Source organism: Salminus brasiliensis, chromosome 11, assembly GCF_030463535.1.
Source record: "Salminus brasiliensis chromosome 11, fSalBra1.hap2, whole genome shotgun sequence".
Classification (NCBI taxonomy): domain Eukaryota; kingdom Metazoa; phylum Chordata; class Actinopteri; order Characiformes; family Bryconidae; genus Salminus; species Salminus brasiliensis.
Genome location: NC_132888.1, coordinates 12,799,503 through 12,819,112, shown reverse-complemented (window position 1 = coordinate 12,819,112; position 19,610 = coordinate 12,799,503). Strand labels below are relative to the sequence as shown.

Genomic DNA, 19,610 nt, shown 5'->3' with positions numbered 1-19,610 from the left:
ATCAAGGGAAGGACCAGGGAAGGCTTTTTTTCTAGATTTTGGGTGCATTGCGTTGAGAGGTTAGTGAGGTCAAGATGTTGGAGTATCACCACCACACCTCATCATCCCCAACTCCCCAACTCATCCTAAAAGGTACTGGATGAAGCACCATCCTTCATTCAGGATGAACACTGTTCCACTGCTTCACAATTTAAAGCAAACAGGGGTTTTATAGCCTTCTAGTCCACACCTAGCATTAGGCACGTTGCCTCTAGGTTCATGTTTATGTGCTCCAGAGTGTCCTATTCTATTTGCCTAACTTCTCTACAGGGACTAGACAAGCTGTATGGATGTATTGTGGAATGCATTCATTAGGAAAGGGTACCACAAATATTTGGACATTTAGATGTAGTCAAGTTTTATCAAGAATTAGTTGAGTACTTCTGAGTAAATTGACAGAGTGACTTGAAATTTTGTGTTTTACATTTTACATTTACAGACATAATATTTAGCCCAATAATCAGGAAAAGAAAAAGTACAGTACATACAATTAGTGGGATAACTTCATATTTAATTGGGAAAAGGTTTTATATTGACTTGCAGCCTACACACAGTGTGAGAAGTAACAAAAACATGATACTGAGACAGAACTGTACAAAGTAAAATATCTTATTTTAAAACATGAGATTCGGTAGTTGTACTGTAGACTTTAGTGAGTTTAGACTCACTAAAACTCACGAATAACAGCTTTCCTATCGCTCTCACAGTTCAGATAGTCACTAAAAAAGGGAACATTCAACAAATGTAACTGTTACAGCCTAATACAAATCAAAGAAAGTGAAATGAACTGAAATAAATATGGTCAACTGAAGGAATGGTGTTTGTGTTTTTCACTATTTTGAGAAAAAAAAATGAAATTATGAATTAGAATTTTAAAAACTGTATTTTTTTTAATACTACTATTTTGGAAATTAAGGCCTAAACATATAAAAGAAAGGGAAAGTCCCACAGTAATACAAAGCAAAATGTTACAATGTGACACATATCTGTAAAATAAAGCTAGACAAATTACCTGACAAAGAGCATATTGTGCATGGCACGACATAAAACATATAGAAAAAAATAGTCTATATACAAAATTAGAAAAGGTTATCACTTTGAAATAAATGAGTTAATAGAAAATATGGCCATTAGGGGTAAACAGCTAAAAGGCATGGATGTGAACGAAATAAAATCAAAAGCAAAACAAAGGGCTAGAGCTTGAAATAATACTAATAAGAATTCGAAAAAGCAAAAAAAAAAATAAAATAAAATAAAATAAAGATCTTTGTCTTTTAGCAGATCGTGTTATTTGTGGATTTGGAACATGGATTTTGTGGACGGTCAAGATTCACAACATGAAATGTCTGAATCCTTTAATCACAGGTAACACAGGGCATAAGAGGGAAGGCAATTAATGACCTGTGAAGGATCTATGAATGTATGAATTCTGTTAAAGGAAATCAAATGCAAATGCTTATAGCAGCAAGTAAAACATTTGAGAAAAATAAAAATAAAATAAAATAAAAGATAAAATTCACAGTTCCATTGTAATACAGGTGCAAACATCCATACAATAGAGTCAAGTCAACATGGAGGTACACTTTCCAATTATTTCAAACTTAAATCAAGATGCACAACAACACTGTTCAAGAAAAAGGCAGCGAACAAAGTCATACTTTATCACGTCACATCGTGGAAACGGGGAAAAAAAAAAATACTTTAGATGCCATCGCTCTGCTCTTGATGTGATGAAGTGCCATTAATATACGTGCTGACAATAATCGAATGTAACAGATTCTCCACACACACACGCACTCGCTCGCACACTCACTTCCAGGTCAAACGCTTTAAAACACTGCAAATGTAAATGACCAAAAGTTTAGTACCAAAGCTTCACTAAATAAACAAAGCTTCCCATTACACTGTATGTATTATATACTAATAATAATGGTTGCAAATCAGAGAAAGGCAGAATTAAGCTAACACAACTCTTTTAAGAGCTAAAGTCAGAATGAAAGAATTGTTCAACCATTAAAGGTGAGCCACAGTCTGAACAAATCAAGCTAAGCAAATAGGGTACAGTTTGATAATGACGAGTTCTATAGAGCCAATGCGGTTACAAATCCCTCCCTTGGTTTACCAGGGATTACATCCAGGGGTTCTCCAGATACACATGTGAACAGCACTCAGAGCGTTGTACATAAAGGGAAGTGAAGTGTGTTCAGTTTTAAGAAAAGTGTGCAAATATAAAGCCTTGATCCCCAAACTTCCTAACTCCCATACATCCACAGGCCTGCATTTTACCTGCTCCAACACACAAATTATATTATGAAGGAATTATTAATAAATGATCGCTGTCACATAAAATCCTTGTGTCTTTATTTTTTATGTTTTCACTTTAACATAATGTGAATCTGACAGGTGGTCTTTACACGGTCATAATTTCCTGATTAACTGACCAATAGAAATACTCCAAAATGACTTGGAATAAAATTATTTTACATTGACTTACATTTAAGGTTCATTTCTTCCTTCTCATGTGAGCTGCCAGTTTGAGTGACAACGACAATCCGGGAAGGAGAAAAAAACAAACAAACACACTTGTCCATTCTGCACTTGTCTAGAATTCAAAACACCACGAGGTCCCCCATGGAGTAGACCAGAGGACATTTCCAATGCATGTCATTTCATTTCATTCTAGTGAACGATCCAACTGCATAGTCATCTAAATGACTGTCAGATTTGTGAGAAACAAGTAGATGTTGTTCTTGATTCTGACCACAGTAAAACTGCTTTTCATGCTCGCATCACTGCAGATGTGCACCAACAGAACATTATACAGAGAGGCCACAAGACAAAAAGGGTGATGTCATGAATTGAGGGTAGATCACGGAGGAAGTTCTTACTGCATAATAATAACAGGAGACAGAAGGACTGACACTGTTACTTTCATGTACAACGCAGTCCAGATGTATGGTGCACAGTGTCAATTTCTGTTGTTTTGGCTGTGTTCTTCAGTATACTGGATCTGTAGTGAAGATTGGAGTAGCTTATCAGGGGGATATCTACATTTATTACAAAAGAAATAACAATAATAAAAAAACAGACAATGATAAAACTCCAGTAAATTCCAACAGCGACCTGATTTCAATTGAAAAGCGTTTACTATCCTGCAGAGAGTCTCTGACAGATATGTGTGCACCTATACAAAAAAATAGAGCACAGAGGAGCCCCTGTAAAAGAGTAAATTACCCCAGGACACCATGTAAATCTAACCAGTGTCTGAATAGTGTTAATGAATTAAAGTTTAAAGGTTAAAGTGTTGAGCATAAGCCTTAATTCATTGCAGGGTATCTGGTCCGACCTGAGCTGTTGACAAAGATCGTTTCCACAAACAGCTATACAAGCCCAAGCCATGACACTACCTCCACCACATTTCACAGATAAGGATCACAGTTCCGTTTTTTTTCCAGTCCCTTTCCTCTTTCCATCACTCTGGTTCAAATGAGTCTTAAGTCTCACCTGTCCCAGATGTCAAAGCATTCTGTGCACTTTCAATCAAACTGTAACCTGGGCTTTCTGTTGCTGAGGCTTATCACTAGATTGCATCTGCTGTCATGCAGGTACATTCTTCTCTCTATAGTACACAGTGACACATCTGTGTCCAAGCCCTGCAGGTGGAGAATGGATAATATTCTACATACATCCAGTCCTGTGGTCTCATTCTTAACAATGTATGATACAGATTTTGACTTATCTAATTGGGCTGATTTATGCTGATTTTTTATGATGGCCTGCTCCACTTGCATTGCTTTGGAACTTATTAAAAGGTGTTTTCACACTTGGATTGTTTGTTTTAGCATGTGTAAACACATCAGACGACCTCAGACCACTCTTAACAGGCTTAACTGAAACCACCTCAGCTCGGTTTATCTATGGTCCGTTTGGTAGGCTGTGTCTGAAACTGGAAGAAGCTAGCCGACTTGATGCCTTGCTGCCCACGCTGTCTCAGAAAGCAGTGTAGTAAAGGAGGTCTATGTAACCGAATCACAAAGGCAATTTGTCCATTTTTGACGGCTTACTGCTAAATATGAGCATTTAGCGGTGTTGTCAGTAGCCATTAGCTTTTTGCCCAATAAAACAGAAGGCTAGATTACTGAACTTCAATTCAGTCCAGACTGGGCATCTTCCTGTCTCAGAATCCTGTCTGAGTAGGCAGCATTTCTTACATTTCATGTAACATTTTCACACACAGCCATAGTCTGCTTGATTTGCGCACTGTGATATATGCCAATTGTGAGATATGGAAAGAGGACCCCCCGTTAGTCTGTTAACTCCCTGCAGTGCACAGAAATATTAAGATTTTCCTGCCATTTTCCAAAAAAATTAAAAAGAGGATACAGAATGACGCTGTAGCGCCACGGACAGTAAGGAAAATGAGACATGAGTGCACATGACAAAATCAGTGAAAGTGGGGAGTCCACTGAAACGGAGGACACATATAATTTCTTTGAGAAACTAGAAGAACATTTGAGGAACAAGTGCACATGTTTTACATAGCTAGGATCTGTGTTCTAAATGAGTTGTGGTGTGAACAAAAAGTGGCCTGAGATTTCATCAGTGCTAAAGAGGACCAGAAAAGAACTCAGTCACTCACAGTGAAAACACAAAAAGCACTGAGGTCATTTCCAAGTTCACTTTCACAGAACTGAGCTGTATGTGAAAACACCCTCAGAAACAACAGCTATGCAAATCACATCCATCATCAGCTTTCCTGAACATAACCCAGGATACAGTGATGTTATGTCATAATGTTACTTCATAGGGTAACTGTTCAACTACTTGTGGAGGAGACCATTTCTAAAAGGGCTATAGGTCCTATCTAATTGACTCAGTGTGGACAATCGCACATTTTGAATTCAGGTGGCAGTTCGTAGTTTAACCTCATGGTCATTGTTTCAGCTCAAATCCACTACACTGGAACACAGAGCCAAGGCAGCAGAAATTGCACCACTGTCCAAGAACCTACATACTACACTGTATTAGAATCTTCCCCATAAAATGACCCTATGTATGCACAAAACCACCTTCTTTCCACAGTGTTTTAAAGTGTTCACAAATGATTTGAATCATTTTCTGGTGTGCAGAAATGCACCTAACAGACAGTTAACTTCTGCTTGCGTCTAAACTTGGCTTGTGGAAACTTCAACTTAATGCAAGTTCAGCAAATTCATGCACTTGAGCGACGATACACTGACTTTAGTTTGCTGTATACCTAAAGCCTTTCAGAAGTGCATGTCTAGACTGGACAAAAACCCAAAGACCCCAAAGAAGAGGATTTCGGAGCAATATTCTGGCATATGACCATCTTTCAAGGGATCTGGCTAAGAAGAAATGTCAGTGTGTGTTAGTTATTAGGATTCTATAATGCATTGAAAACAACATCTTCCCTCTGTTACATTACATAACATTTGTGATTTCTGGCACATTCTTAAATTGTCAAGCAATCAACCTAAATGAGCTTAATATGTTTTGGAAGTGAATTCTGAGCAACGCTTGAATTAAGGGGTATGCCAGCGCTCCACACACTGTCGTTTGTCATTACAGTGTGGCAGATTTTCTGTGATTCAGAATGATGTGTCCCTGCTGGTGAAGACCTGCATTTTTGCTTAAATCTCTCACAGAGTACACACATTGGCTTATACATCTTTAGTATTATACTCAAGTGCATAAAAATCTCATTGTCTGGCCTGTGGTTTTCCTTTCAGTACTCCAACTAGCAGTATTCGGTAAGAAGGCTGTTTTTACTTCCAGATGCATTTAGAAGGTTCAGTTCCCCTCAGTGGCAGCAGCATACGTTATTATCTCCTCTTGACATTCTATACGTACAGTGAGTAGTTTTCTTTTTAAAAATACCCCAGGGGTTCAAGTAAGGGTTAAGGAAGTATCCTAAACTTCAACTGCGGTGGTAAAGAGGAATCATCGCAACAACGCAGAGAACGGCAACAATAACCACCACCTTATGTACTCCGTGGGGAGAGGACAGTGCCCTTCGCCGGATTCGCAGCCAAGCTCCCTAGTTGATGCTGCAGCAGCTTAGGTAATTGATGTTCTTCCCTTCTCCAGGCATGGGGGCAGCCTCGTTGTTGTCCAATGTGTTCTGCTTGGCTTCACGAATCAGTTCGCAGGCCAGGTCCAGGAAGAGTTTCTCCACATTGTCAGATTCTTTGGCGGATGTCTCCAGGTAGAGCATGCTCTGGGCCTCGGCAAACTCTTCCGCTCTCTGTCTGTGGACCTCTCGCTTTTCAGCCAAGTCAATCTTATTCCCTGTTGATGACAATGGTGATGAGCATGGTCAGATAACTGAGCACTGCAAGCAACACAACCTCTACTGACAACTGGCCTCAGATAGAAGCCTTAGATAAAGGAAGAAAAGCAGCACCTATACCTAAAGCCAATACATTGCTTAAGTCCCCAGTTGCAGATTAAAATACAATGTGGACAAAAGTTCTGGGACACCTGCTCATTCATCCTGCTTTTGCTGGAGTAACTGTCGCTACTGTCCAGGAAAGGCTTTCTACTAGATTTTGGAGCACTGCTATGAGGATTTGATAGAATTCAGCGGCAAGAGTGTTAGTGAGGTCAGGATGTTGGATGATCACCACTCCACCTCACCACAAACTCCCCGACTCAAGACCAAGAGTATTGGATAGAGAACCATCATTCCAGAGAACAGTTCCACTGCTCCACAGCTCAATGCTGGGGGATTTATACCCCTCTAGCCCACACCTGGCTTTAGGCATAGTGCCAATAAGTTTATGCTTATGTGCTCCAAAGAGTCCCATTCTATCGGCAATACTTATTTATGTGGACATTTACACTGCCCGCTGCATCCGCAAAGCAACCAGCATTGTGGATGACTCCAGTAGATAGACTGTTCTCCCTCCTGCCATCAGGAAGAAGGTACCACAGCATCCGGTCCAACACAACCAGACTCTGCAATGGCTTCTTCCCCCAAGCCATCAAACTTCTCAACTCTTGACTTGACTTGATGTGCGATTGCACATCTGTGTCAGCAAGGGTCAAAGATTTCATTTTTTATTTTTCAATTAATGGATGGTATTGTGTCTCAGGGCTCTTTGGATCACTGAAAGCAATCTCAGACACCTATGAGAATTAGTTTGCCAGGCGAGCCCAATTAAAAAACTACTTTAGAAGGATGATGAGATGTTTTTGACCGAAACAGCTTTTGGTTTCAGTAAATGTGACCTCTTAATGCTACATATTCTTCAAATTTACAACCTAAATAAAATGTTTAGAACAGTGCATTGCAGAGGTTTTTTTGTTTATTTTTGAATAATACATAACATATAATTATCATTGGGAGTTCGATTTATGCTCTAAAGGCTGATGACTGTGCTCTAAATTATACCAACTGTCATTTGCATCAACCATTTAGGAAATTCAGAGAAAAATATAATTTGCATAATCATTTGGAACGATGTTTATTGTCATAATTACCATCAGGCCCCAAAATAGAACAATGTAGAAACCCATGAGATATGCAAAATCAAACAGTTACAGAATAAATGACAATGTGTAATAGGAATAGGACACCTCTCAGTCATCATATTTCTGTATTAAAATATTGCTCAAAATATTGTGAGATTATCAAGTCTTTAAGTCAGTACTGTGAACTGAATGTCAAGTGTACTGTTACACCCCTAATTTGCAACATAAACCCCATCAGTCAGTACCAGGATTTATCTATTAGAGGGACATCTGTAAAAACGTACGTGTCTTCGAACTGGAATGTTGTATCACATGGTTACACGGTCACATTTGCATCCGAATGCTCAAAGAAACAATTTGATTACATTTTGAAAGTTTTCGTTTCTGAAAATTTTGTTTTTCATTGATATGTGTTTTTGATTTGGATTTTGGATTTGCACAGTCTAAGGCTAAATATGGCTTGTAGTAGCAGCCAAAACATGTTTTTTTTGAGCAGGAAGCAACATTTCATTTTCCTATGAAAAACAGATGAGAGTCTGGATGGGACTAAAATTATTATATTATTATAAGTTCAGTGAAACAGTAAGTCATTAAGACTGTAATTTTCTCAGTGGAGGAGTGAGAAGAACACAGACATGGCTGATCCTGAAAAAATATCACAGATGAGCGCCATGTATACTTAATAATCCCATCTGAATAGTGTTTTAATCACACTGTTGCAAAAGTGCGGCTTAAGACATGAATTTACCGAACTAGACAGGATACATCTGTATTATATTGTCATGAAGTAGGTTTGAATTAAGTAAACGCACAATCCTGTTTTTTTGGTTTTTAATCTGCAAAAGTACCTAAGTGCCCAAATTTACTAGTTTTATAAGGTCTTTCGTTGCTCTTATATGAACGTGGTAGACACCACTTACCAACTAAGATTGTCACCACTTGGTTATTAGCATATTGCTCGATCTCCCTCAGCCACTCTGGAAGACAGCGGAAGGAGTCCTCGCATGTAATGTCGTAGGTGAGGATGAGAGCATTGGCACTGCGGTAGTAGCTCTGTGTGATGGAGCGGAACCTCTCCTGTCCCGCCGTGTCCCAGATTTGAAGCTGCACAAATCAGAAAATCAAATAATCAATGCAGCCACTTAGCAGCTGAACCCAGTTTCCACTGCAACTGGCATCTGCCATGTGGACTAAAATGGGGAAGAGAGTAAAGTGACATTTAAAGTCAGCTGCAGTCAGAAGAGATAAATCATAAAAACATGAATTTATAAACTACATAGCAAAGAAATGACTAGAAGTTGGTGTAGTATCCTTGTGTCTTTTGCACATAAAGAAAGCAGCAATTCATCATAACTGAAATATACAACACAGGCCACTTATGCATGTAAACCCTGGCCTTGATATTCTCCAAGAGCCGCTCTGAAAGAATGATACACACATACCTTTACTTTCACTCCTTTTATTTCCACAGTTTTGATCATGAAATCAACCCCAATTGTTGCTCCTTGACCAGGTGGGAACAGACCCTACAGCAATTAGCATGAATTAGAAAACACAGCAAAAATGAGCCTCATAAATGTCTCATAAATACTTAACATAACAAAATACTTAACATACTAAAGCCACCGTCCAAATGCTGAGCTTCTTTTTACAGCATTGTAAATTATACAGCATGTCTCTAAAGGGTCCAAATCCTGCCAACAGCTTCTGCTCTGCATGGGGGGAGGCTGTGTTATGTGGGTGTTTAAACTGCATCCCCCTCATTTACCAGGTTTTAAAGCAATATCTCACCTACAACATCTTTATCTATTGGTGAATGGAGGGACAGCAAAGTAAGAATTTCATTGTACAGCGTAACTGTCTGTTTCTGCTGTGCATATGACAATAAAACTCTTGAATCTTGAATCTTGAACCCTTGTGTAGTCTCAACATCCTGTGTACTCCCCTTGTCTTAAGGGTTAAAAATGCACCTATGACAACTATTTTACCCTGGTGGGGTACAGCTTTTATGGAAGTTAGAAAAAAGGGCAATGTATGACTCTCTTTTTAAGCTAAAAAAAATAATAATAATAATTACAGGGGCTTTATCTGCAGGTAAACGTAGGGACAGGTCATTTTTGATCCTTAACACAACACAAGGATTAAGAAGAGTATAGTGGTCTGCATGAAAAAAAAAACTCTTTCACTGATTATTATCCCCACTAGCAAGTTTTGAATAAACTGGAACTAAACACAAAAGACATGAGAGGACAGACCTGAGTGAAGCGTCTGACGAGACAGGTTTTGCCCACTCCTGCATTTCCTATCAGCACAATTTTGAACAGGTAATCATAATCCTCCATGGTCACAAGTAGCTGAGAAGTGGGGAGAGAGAGAGAGAGAGAGAGAGAGAAATGTGTGTTTAGAGCCACATGACACACATCTGTGCACCTCATTAAATCTCAAATCCATATGATACGTAATATGAAGCATATCCGTACTCCCATTACTCCTGATGCATGAAAATATTTTACATAACCAGACATTACGTTATTTTAAAGGTCATTTCAATGATACTTAAAGGCCTTACAGAATATCATCAATCTTGAATTCCAAAAAACAGTAGATTGACTTTTGTTGACATTTAAGACAATGTAATTCTGCAGCGTTTCTAGTTGTCCACTCATTGTGAAATTCTGACACAATATAAAGACAGCAACTGGATTTCTTGTGATGTATTCTTGCCCCATATAATTTCCCTTTTATTGCATTTATGAGGTTCTGTGTACCAAAAAGCAGCCATAATTCATTTTTACACAACCATTTCCCATCCCCATGTTATCCCTTACAACACTGGCCACTAATCTTCCTCTCCTGAAGCTCTGCCCTCCTGGAGGTTTCACCTCCAACCCAAATAAAGCATGACTAGATAAAAGATGAATCAATCAGGGCTGGAGGCAAGGTTCGCATTAAGGTAGCGATCCAGAGTAGGGTTAGTGACCTTTCCCCTAGAATTGAACAGGCTGTCTTTGTCACTGCGTCTTTAAGACATGTGATATGTAGGCGATATGTAAATGATCTCTGCCCTTATTGGCTGCCAACACTCTTCCCAAAGTTAACGCAGCTGAAGTGCTGTCGGCTAAATAAATGGATGTGTACCGACTGTGTGATCGCAAACACGAACAATTAAAAAAATGTTTTTGCAGCTTGTTTACATATATGAACCGTATAGGCCGGCAAACATGAACAGTGTTTACAAACAGGCTCGTATTTTTATTATTGCTTATAAAAAAAACTACAGTCCTGGTAGCAGTCGTAGCTGCACACAGTCATGTGAAAAAAATTAGGACATCCCATTAAAACCTTTGCCTCTTTTAACAATTTTAAATATATGAATATATGAACATTTAATCTCCTTTTTCACACTATATAATTTTTTCCCACATTTATCACTGCTTAAAATACCTAAAACTAGGATCAGGTGCACCACATTAGCTGCAGGTGATAAGAAAAGGGTAGAGCAGATTTTGAGAAACCGTCTAATTTAAACCTCAGGCATTTTGTTTGGCTTGCTCATGATTGTTGATGTAAGTCGCATCATCATGGCCAGATGCATAGGAGTCTGAGAAGGGGTTTAAAAACATCTCAGCACACTTAGAAATCAGCCGTTCCACTGTCCACTAAATAATTTACCAGTGAAACAACTGTCAACATGGCGTTGTCTGGCCTAGCCGTCCTAGCAAATTCAGCCCAAGAGGAGACCACAAGACCATGAAAGTCTCCAACAAGCCTAAAATGTCATCACAGGACCTACAGGTAGCTCTTGCAACAGGTACAGACATCTACCATCAAAAAAAAACTGCACAAGTTTATTGTTTTTTGTGAGGTGCTCCTTGCTGTATAAACCCTCATAACATCAGGGCAAGACGAAAATTTGCCAGAAAACACCTAGAACAAGACTGTGTACAAAACGGTGCCCTATTCGCTCTATAGCGCACTCCTCTGGGGTTATGGTTGGTTTGGTGTCCAAAATGAATTGCAATAAGTATTACACAAACATTGAATAAAACACCCTAGCAGACATGGAATACCCATGACTAAAGACTGAAGATTCACGTGCAGCTCCTCTGAGGAAGAGCGATGTTCAGACTGCTGATGCGATGCAACCTGCGGGTCGCGCAGCAATGAGCTCACACGCTTAATGAGGTGCCCCAAACTGTTGGACACAGGGCACAGTTTTGAATCCTAAGTCTTGCCCTGATGTTTTCCTCATTGAACACATATATAGCTACATAGGCTATTCAAAGGCCATCCTGAGCCCACAATATGCAGGCTTGTATTTTTTGTCTTGGGTTATACAATATATAAGATTTATTTATTTATTTATTTATTTATTTTCAGCACAACCTGGGGAATCTGTAAGCCTTGGGACATCAGTGTTTGGGTTTTTTTCCAGCATTTATTAGAAACACAAATCTATCAGATAAAATGCTGAAGTGTATTCATGGCAACCTGCCTCCCCCTCCCCTTCTTTAAGTGGAGTGTTGCTAAGGGCAGAGCCTTCAGTGCGCGTGTTTAAATGGTCTGGTTGCCAAGGCCTATGGCAGGATGCTGGGAGGACTGCAATAAAGAAACAAGGGATATAAAGAAGGGGCCTACCACGACTCGCCAAGCCAAAACTAGGCAACCCACACATTTTCTCACACACACACACACACACACCCTCCTCTGTACAGAAGTGCACAGCAGAAAAGTATTTGCCTAAATTTGCCTAAAAAAGACAAAGGCATTGTACTAATACGATACCACCAATCTCTTACTATCCTGCACATATTAACGTTAGTACCTCAGATTTACATAAACTGATTTTTAATCCAAGCCAAGACTGCTAGCTAATTCAGCTCGTTTCAGCCCTGAGCACTGATTTACTGAGATTCTGCATCCATGTCTGCTGTCTAAACAGAGAAAGGAAGGTCTGCACTGACTGAAAGCTTCTTAGTCCTCCTGTTTTGTCCTTATCCCGATATTATCTTCCTTGCAAATGCAATGCTGCTTTTTTCAACCTGCAGGAGGGGAGAAAACAACAGCAGGCACCCCGCTACCCCGCTAGCCAGCTAGCAAAATGCATCCATCCCCCTTCGGATTTATCCAGGTTATTTATCATTACAGCCACATAAATGGAGTGTGGTTGGACTTACCAAATGCAGGGGATTCACCCCAGCCAACGGATTATTCCACAGGCATCCAGTCTGCCACAGACGTGCTTACAGAAGGCGTTATTGCAAACCCCCCTCAGTCTGGGTTTCTGCTCCCTCTGATTGCAGAGTTTCCTTCGGTTTTCATCATGACATCATCACGCCTGCCGCTGGAAACCCGAGCCCCTGAACATGGGAGACGGTGGAGCGAGGCATTATGGGAGTTGGAGTTCACTGTCCTAAGTGTGTCAGGGGTGTGTGTGTTTACCTATTTTACATATATGTTGATAGCTAATCTAACTAGATATCGACTAATCATCGGGCAAGTCTAGAGTGTGTAAATGTGTATTTGCAAGAATAATAAGACAGGTAGATAGTTATTGCATTGCTCAGAGTTGTAAATAGGCGTGTTTACATTTATATTTATATTATAGTTAGCTATAGTTGTAGACACAGTGCCGTACTCTTTAATCTAAAGATTGTTCTACATATATTTTGGACATTATAGTTTGTTTGTTTTTATAGTACGGCGCAGAGATTTGTTACAGTGGGTCTGATTGTCTGCTTATTTTTGTACGGTTATTTTTTTATATATTTGTATATATATATATATATATATATATATATATATATATATATATATATACATTTTTGTTTTTTATAGTTATATATTTATATATATATATATTTACATTTTTGTTTTTTATAGTTATATATTTATATATATATATATATATTTACATTTTTGTTTTTTATATTTATATATTTATATATATATATATATATATATTTACATTTTTGTTTTTTATAGTTATTTATTTGTATATATATATATATATATTAATTTTCTACTTCTTATTCTTATTTCTTACCATAAACAATGCGATGAATATAGGCTACATGAGCCTCAGATTTTTTAATGGCTAAAAACGTAAAATATATTTCTCATAATCCTTCATAAAATGAATTAGCTCAAATGTAATGTATGCTATTTTTTTAACAAAATTTTTTGTGATCATTTTTATTTCAGCTGATTACAACACGTTGGCTTTTGAACACACGTACACGGACTCACTTTAAATGAAGCGCAGGATCAGTTTTAGTATTAAAGCGCAGTATCGGTTTTAGTTTTAAAAAGTCAGCATTGTCTTCTACTAGTGATGTAGCTAAATGCACCAGTGTGTCAGACGGCATATAGACATACCGAGCTCTCTCTATCTAGGTCTCACAATCAGCTACAGAGACGCCGGAACCTTTGAAAGTAACGCCGTGTTTCCCCCCCGGCGGACTACATCTGCTGCGTTTCCTCCTAAACATTGCCCTTGGTTTGAGAATTGATGTGATAACGGGCTGAAAGTGCCCTGCTGCAGAAGAAACTCACAGCTTATCCGCGATCATGGGGCTTTTCCCCGACGAAGGGAAGGTTCTCCCTCCTCCAGGGATCATAAACACATGCTCAGTGTGGCTCGGTTTCACTGGGTGGGTCACGGCGATGCTGGACAACGGTTTTAAACACAGGCCTCCGTTAAAGTCTGGTGAGTCTCCAGCAGAACCTGCTAGCCAGTGCTAGTGCTCTTTGATTTAGCTCAGGTTTAGGTGGCTGATATGAGCGGTGCTAGTATCCTATATATATATATATATATATATATATATATATAAATACACCAGTAATCGTGTACGTCGCAGCTCCGAGTTCACGGAGGAATGACCGACCCTGCTAAATCCCCACCACGATATTCTCCAAATATAGAAGGGCAATTAACCCATACCTCATGAGGGGCTATCAAGTAGTCTGTCCTCTCCTCTAGAGGTATTAAAACAGCAAGGCCAGATTTTGTTTTGCAATTTTGCAATACAGGATCAGGAGAATTAATAAATAATAATAATAATCTTCATATTACAGTGGAATATCTTAAACAACTTAAACATGATGTCTGTTGACTGCCTATTATGTGATATTATGTGTCGCACAAATGATTGTTTATTTATTTTTGTTTTGTTCTATTTTCTAAGTTTGCACATAAACATCAAGTACAATGCTAGCACCATAAATCACAGCCACACTCGCAGTATACAGGACACAAACAGAAGAGAGTCTCTGAAAGGCTCTACCCAAGACCCTCCAGGTAGGTCCAAAAAGGGGACCATACCTGTCAGAACCTCTCCATAGTCATAGAGCCGTAAGGTCAGTGATGGGGATTGTTGAGAGGACCAGAGTAGGAAGAAACACTTTTTTTTTTTTGCTGTTCCAGCTGGAAATAAAATAAAAAGTCATCCAGTTGATCATTCAGCAGATATAGTGAAGGGTGCATAGCAATCTGCATGTCAGATGAATTCTCCATTACACAGTGCACGTCCCTCCAGAATGGTTTCATTTTACTTCGGGTCCAACAAGAATGAATGGCTGTGCCTCTCTGTGCCTGAAATTTAAAACATAGATCAGATCTCACTGCGTTTTTGTGGGTAGTCGTACTGGTGTTAAGTAGATTCTATGTATGAACTTAAAATGAAGTTTATGCGCACTAATTGAAGTACACTTGGGGTAAAAGCTCAAACAAACAGAATTCCATAGGTCTTGGTCCAATTCCATTTCCATCTTTCTCCCCAAATACCCTTTACTTTTATCAGAGGAGACGGAGATTCATTAGACAACATAATATATATCTTTGAAATCAGCCCCTTTGATTCATACTGTTTGTTAAATATCTGTTCTATCTCTGTCAGCCCCATTTGCAACTCCCCCTTATCTAGAACAAACATAAGGACTTGATGTTTAATTTGAAGATATCTGGAAACGATCTGACTGACTGTACTTCTTTAGAATATACATAAAGGGCAGCAAGACCCCGTCCAAAACGACAGGAGATCTGTGTAATTCCCCATCTAAAAACGGTAGGGTGGGAATTACACTGAACACTCCTTATAATTGCACAGTGTGTGTGTGTGTATGTGTGTGTGTATATATATATATATATATATATATATATATATATATATATATATATATATATATATACTACCAGTTATGATGATCATAACACTTAACACTTAAATGCTTTTGAGAAACTGGATCTTGAACAGTTTGCAAATGTCATACATGTCGACTAAATGGGCACCTGGGTTACAGTTATTTTATTAAGTTATGTTTATGTTTTTATTAAGTTAAGTTATGACAGGTGATGTGAAAACCCTGATTATCTTCATCTACAGTGGTATCTGTCAAGGTGTGGGGTCTATTAGCCAGCACATGAGCAGTCAGTTCTTAAAGTTGGTGTGTTGGAAGCAGTAATCTGAGCCAAGGGTCAAATTATGATGGCAACATCAGGCAGGACCTGTTGGGATATTCTGGTATGCAGTGGTTACTACCTACCAAAAGTGGTCCAAGAAAGGACAACCTGTAAAACTCAATTGATGCAATCTATGGAGGCCTCACCTCACAACTTGATAAACCTAAAGGATCTAGTGCTAATGCCTTGTTGCCAGATACCACAGGATTCCTTCATAGGTCTTGAATTGGTCAGACCTGTTGTGACTGCACAGGGTGGATGTATGCAGTAATAGGCAGGTGGTACTAATGTTATGGCTGATTGGTGTAATTCTAGTTATTGCTTGGTGTCATTGGAATTAATGCCATTTTGTGACTTTAATATCAACTAGTATAGACTACATTAAAAATATTCTTTAATGTTTGTCTTGTACACAGTTTAAAAGCAATGGGAATTGGTTCGTAATCATAGCACCCAGTTCACCCACCTATGATATGATCAAAAATGGGTTTTGGGTTGATGCTTGTACAGGTGACCACTGCTTTGACCTGATGCTACCTGAGGACATCATGCTGATGAATCTCTTTTCATACAGTCCTTTCTTTTTTATTCTTTCTAGTGTTTGCATAACAGCCAACAGTTTGAGTTAAATTATCTATTGCATGTTGAAGCTGTATGTGTTTTATAGGTGTTCACCGGCAAGCATTGTTTGTGACTGTTGGCTGGTTCATCGGCTACCACGTACAAAAGTATGCAAACTATGTGCACGCCAAGTTGGACAAAGAGATGATTGGATACGTCAAAGTACACCCTGAGGAGTTTGCAAATGAAGGTAATGATCAACTAAAGTGTATCCACTAGCTTGTCTTGCATACTCTATACAGGCATGGCCAAAAGTGTTGGCACCCCTGACATGAAAATAATTGCAATTACACATGTTTTGTTATACACACGTTTATTTCCTTTGTGAGAATTGGAACAAAACAAAAAGGCTAATTTGCCATAAGTTCACACAAAACTTAAAAAATGGGCCAGACAAAATTGTTGGTGAGTTTACCTGTGGCAAGTAACCGGTATGGGCAATATATAAATCACACCTGAACCCAGACAAAAAGGAGAGAAGTTGACTTAATCTGTGCATCACGTGTCTGTGTGCCTCACTAAGCATGGAGAACAGAAAGAGGAGAAGAGAACTGTCTGAGGACCTGAGAACCAAAATTGTGGGAAAATCTCAAAGTTAGAAGTTCATCTCCAGAGATCTTGACGTTCCGTTGTCCACTGCGTGTAACATAATCAAGACATTTACAACCCATGACACTATAGCTAATCTCACTGGATGTGGACAGAGGAGAAAAACTGATGAAAATGATAGTCTGGATGGTGAATAAGCAGCCAGTCAAGTTCCAAAAAAATTCAAACTGTCCTTCTGGCTCAGGGTGCATCAGTGTCCGTGTGAACTATCCGTCGACATTTGAATGAAATTAAAAGCTATGGCAGGAGACCAAGGAGGACCCCACTGCTGACACAGACATAAAGCTAGACTGCAGTTTGCTAAAATGTATGTGAATAAGCCAAAATCCTTCTGGGAAAACGTCTTGTGGACAGATAAGAACAAGATAGAGCTTTTTAGTAAAGCACATCATTCTAATGTTTACTGAAAACTGAATAATGCCTACAGAGAAAGGAACACAGTACCCACAGTCAAATATGGTGGAGGTTTAAAGATGTTTCGGGGGGTTGTTTTGCTGCCTCTGACACTGAGTGCTTTGACTATGTACGAGGCATCATGAAATCTGAAGGTCACAACGTGGGGCCCAGTGTCAGAAAGCTGGGTTTGCGTCCTAGTTCATGGGTCTTCCAGCAGGACACACACACTTCAAAAAGCACCCAGAAATGGTTGGAAATAAAGCGCTGGAGAGTTCTGAAGTGGCCGGCAATGAATCCGGAGATATCACCTGTGGAGATATCCTGAAATTGCTGTAGAGGGAAAGGCACGTTTTTGGAAAGATTTCAGGCATGGCAATACCTTTGGTCATGACTGTATGTTCAAATGTTTGTGGACACCCCTTTTAATGAATGCATGCAACTATTTAAAGTTGCACCCACCACTGACTCAGATGTGCAAAGAACTAATGCCAATAGAATAGGAGTCTCTGGTGCGGATGAACATGAGCCTGTTGGCACCATGCCTAATGCCAGGTGTGGGCTGTAAGGGTAAAAAGCCCGAGAGCAATGAGCTGTGAAGCCACGGAACTGTATTCCCTGGAAATCCAGTACACCTGGGATGAGGTGGGGAGGAGGTGGTGGTGTTGATCATCCAACATCCAAAATCGTGACATCACGAACACTCTTGTCACTAAATGCAACCAACAATGCTTGAAAATCTAGTAGAACGCCTAAGAAATAGTAGACACAGTTACTCCATCAAACGCAGGATAAACGTTTTTTTTTAGTACACTTTATTTAGAAAGAACAATAAATGAGCAGTTGTCCCAATACTTTCGTCCATGTAATGATCATTTTGACATGATTTACACTGATTGTTGTGGTTTTGTTCTCAATGTTCCCTTATGTTACTGTTTCAGACAAGAAGACTTTTGCAGAGCTTGTGGAGCCATTTCATCCCGTCCGTTGAGGGAAGCTGGTTGTCTTGTTTTTGAAGAACGTAAAGAACATTTTGGAAGTTTGCTTGTCAATCGCCATCAATCTGTTGATACGGTGCAGTGTATGATAAATATATAATTTCATGAATATGATATTAAACAATACAAAAATCTAAAATTGTTTATTGGTCATCTTTAATTGGGTTTAATGTAGTGCAGAATGTCAAAAGAATAAGGAAAATGACTGTAGTGTGTTGATAGCATTTTTTACATTAAATGTTACTTCTGTTTTGCTCGTCAAACACTCAATATTGCAAAGGTTCTTAATGTGTTTTTTTTTTTGTTTGTTTGTTTGTTTTTTCCCTCCCTTTTTCTTTCTTTCTTATAGATCACCCACCCCTAGAGTAGAGACATAGCTTCTGATACTCAAATTTATTTTCTTGTAATAGTTAATAGGAAATTAATTAGTTTGGAGATGCTGGGGACATTTATTCTGCTTATGTGGGTGGTCTTTTTTTTTTTTTTTTTTTCCCTTCTGGAAACCGAGGTTTCCACCAGGTGGCGCCAGTTGAACACTGGTAGTTGACAAAAGTCAGGACACCTCACCGTCCCTACAAACAGGCTTGTCATTTAGCCTGCTGTGAGTTTGAAGGCTGAACGGAAGGCCTATGCACAACAGGCTGGCTTTAGTCTTTTAAAACCCGGGACCGAGGCGATCCTGTTTGTGGCAAATTTTGTTTGGTACAAACCTGGAGCCGGATTCACAAACGCTTTGCTAAGGATCATAAGATGAACTCTAAGAAGTGTATTAAAATGACCTTAAATGCAGATCTCGGTAGAAAAACCTTCACAAAGTTTTAAGGATTTTCCCCAATATATTTTTAATGGTTTTCTTATGCTGTTTTTTGTTGCATTTTGCAGTTTAACTCGATACACATTTAAAATGTCCCAATATTCAGTTAAATACGGGTAGTAGATGGAAAATGAAGTGTTCAAAATGTTCAGTAAACTTAACTAGAATTAATAATGGTTTA

The 19,610-nt window shown here is 39.0% G+C and overlaps 2 protein-coding genes across 2 annotated transcripts; one reads left to right on the top strand and one right to left on the bottom strand.

Annotated features, from left to right (window-relative positions):
- Positions 1–529: 529 nt before the first annotated feature.
- rab30 (RAB30, member RAS oncogene family) lies at positions 530–12,848 on the bottom strand. The gene is made up of 5 exons (XM_072691821.1): positions 12,711–12,848; positions 9,789–9,887; positions 8,976–9,059; positions 8,454–8,637; positions 530–6,348 (listed from the first exon to the last, which is right to left on the bottom strand). Exons 2-5 carry the CDS (start codon positions 9,873–9,875, stop codon positions 6,098–6,100), a joined length of 606 nt encoding a protein of 201 aa, XP_072547922.1. The 5' UTR covers positions 9,876–9,887; positions 12,711–12,848; the 3' UTR covers positions 530–6,097.
- A 1,141-nt stretch (positions 12,849–13,989) lies between these two features.
- On the top strand, positions 13,990–18,754 carry ndufc2 (NADH:ubiquinone oxidoreductase subunit C2). The gene is made up of 3 exons (XM_072691822.1): positions 13,990–14,242; positions 16,662–16,805; positions 18,559–18,754. Exons 1-3 carry the CDS (start codon positions 14,104–14,106, stop codon positions 18,606–18,608), a joined length of 333 nt encoding a protein of 110 aa, XP_072547923.1. The 5' UTR covers positions 13,990–14,103; the 3' UTR covers positions 18,609–18,754.
- Positions 18,755–19,610: the final 856 nt, after the last annotated feature.

Bases quoted from the DNA above. Each gene is read 5' to 3' on its own strand.
- rab30 (XM_072691821.1), bottom strand. From the start codon at position 9,875: ATGGAGGATTATGATTACCTGTTCAAAATTGTGCTGATAGGAAATGCA. The intron at 8,638-8,975 runs GTATGTGTGTAT...TGATTTGTGCAG, and splicing joins TAAAAGGAGTGAAAGTAAAG to CTTCAAATCTGGGACACGGC. The intron at 6,349-8,453 runs GTAAGTGGTGTC...TGTCATCAACAG, and splicing joins AGTGGTGACAATCTTAGTTG to GGAATAAGATTGACTTGGCT.
- ndufc2 (XM_072691822.1), top strand. From the start codon at position 14,104: ATGGGGCTTTTCCCCGACGAAGGGAAGGTTCTCCCTCCTCCAGGGATC. The intron at 14,243-16,661 runs GTGAGTCTCCAG...TGTGTTTTATAG, and splicing joins CAGGCCTCCGTTAAAGTCTG to GTGTTCACCGGCAAGCATTG. The intron at 16,806-18,558 runs GTAATGATCAAC...TTACTGTTTCAG, and splicing joins TGAGGAGTTTGCAAATGAAG to ACAAGAAGACTTTTGCAGAG.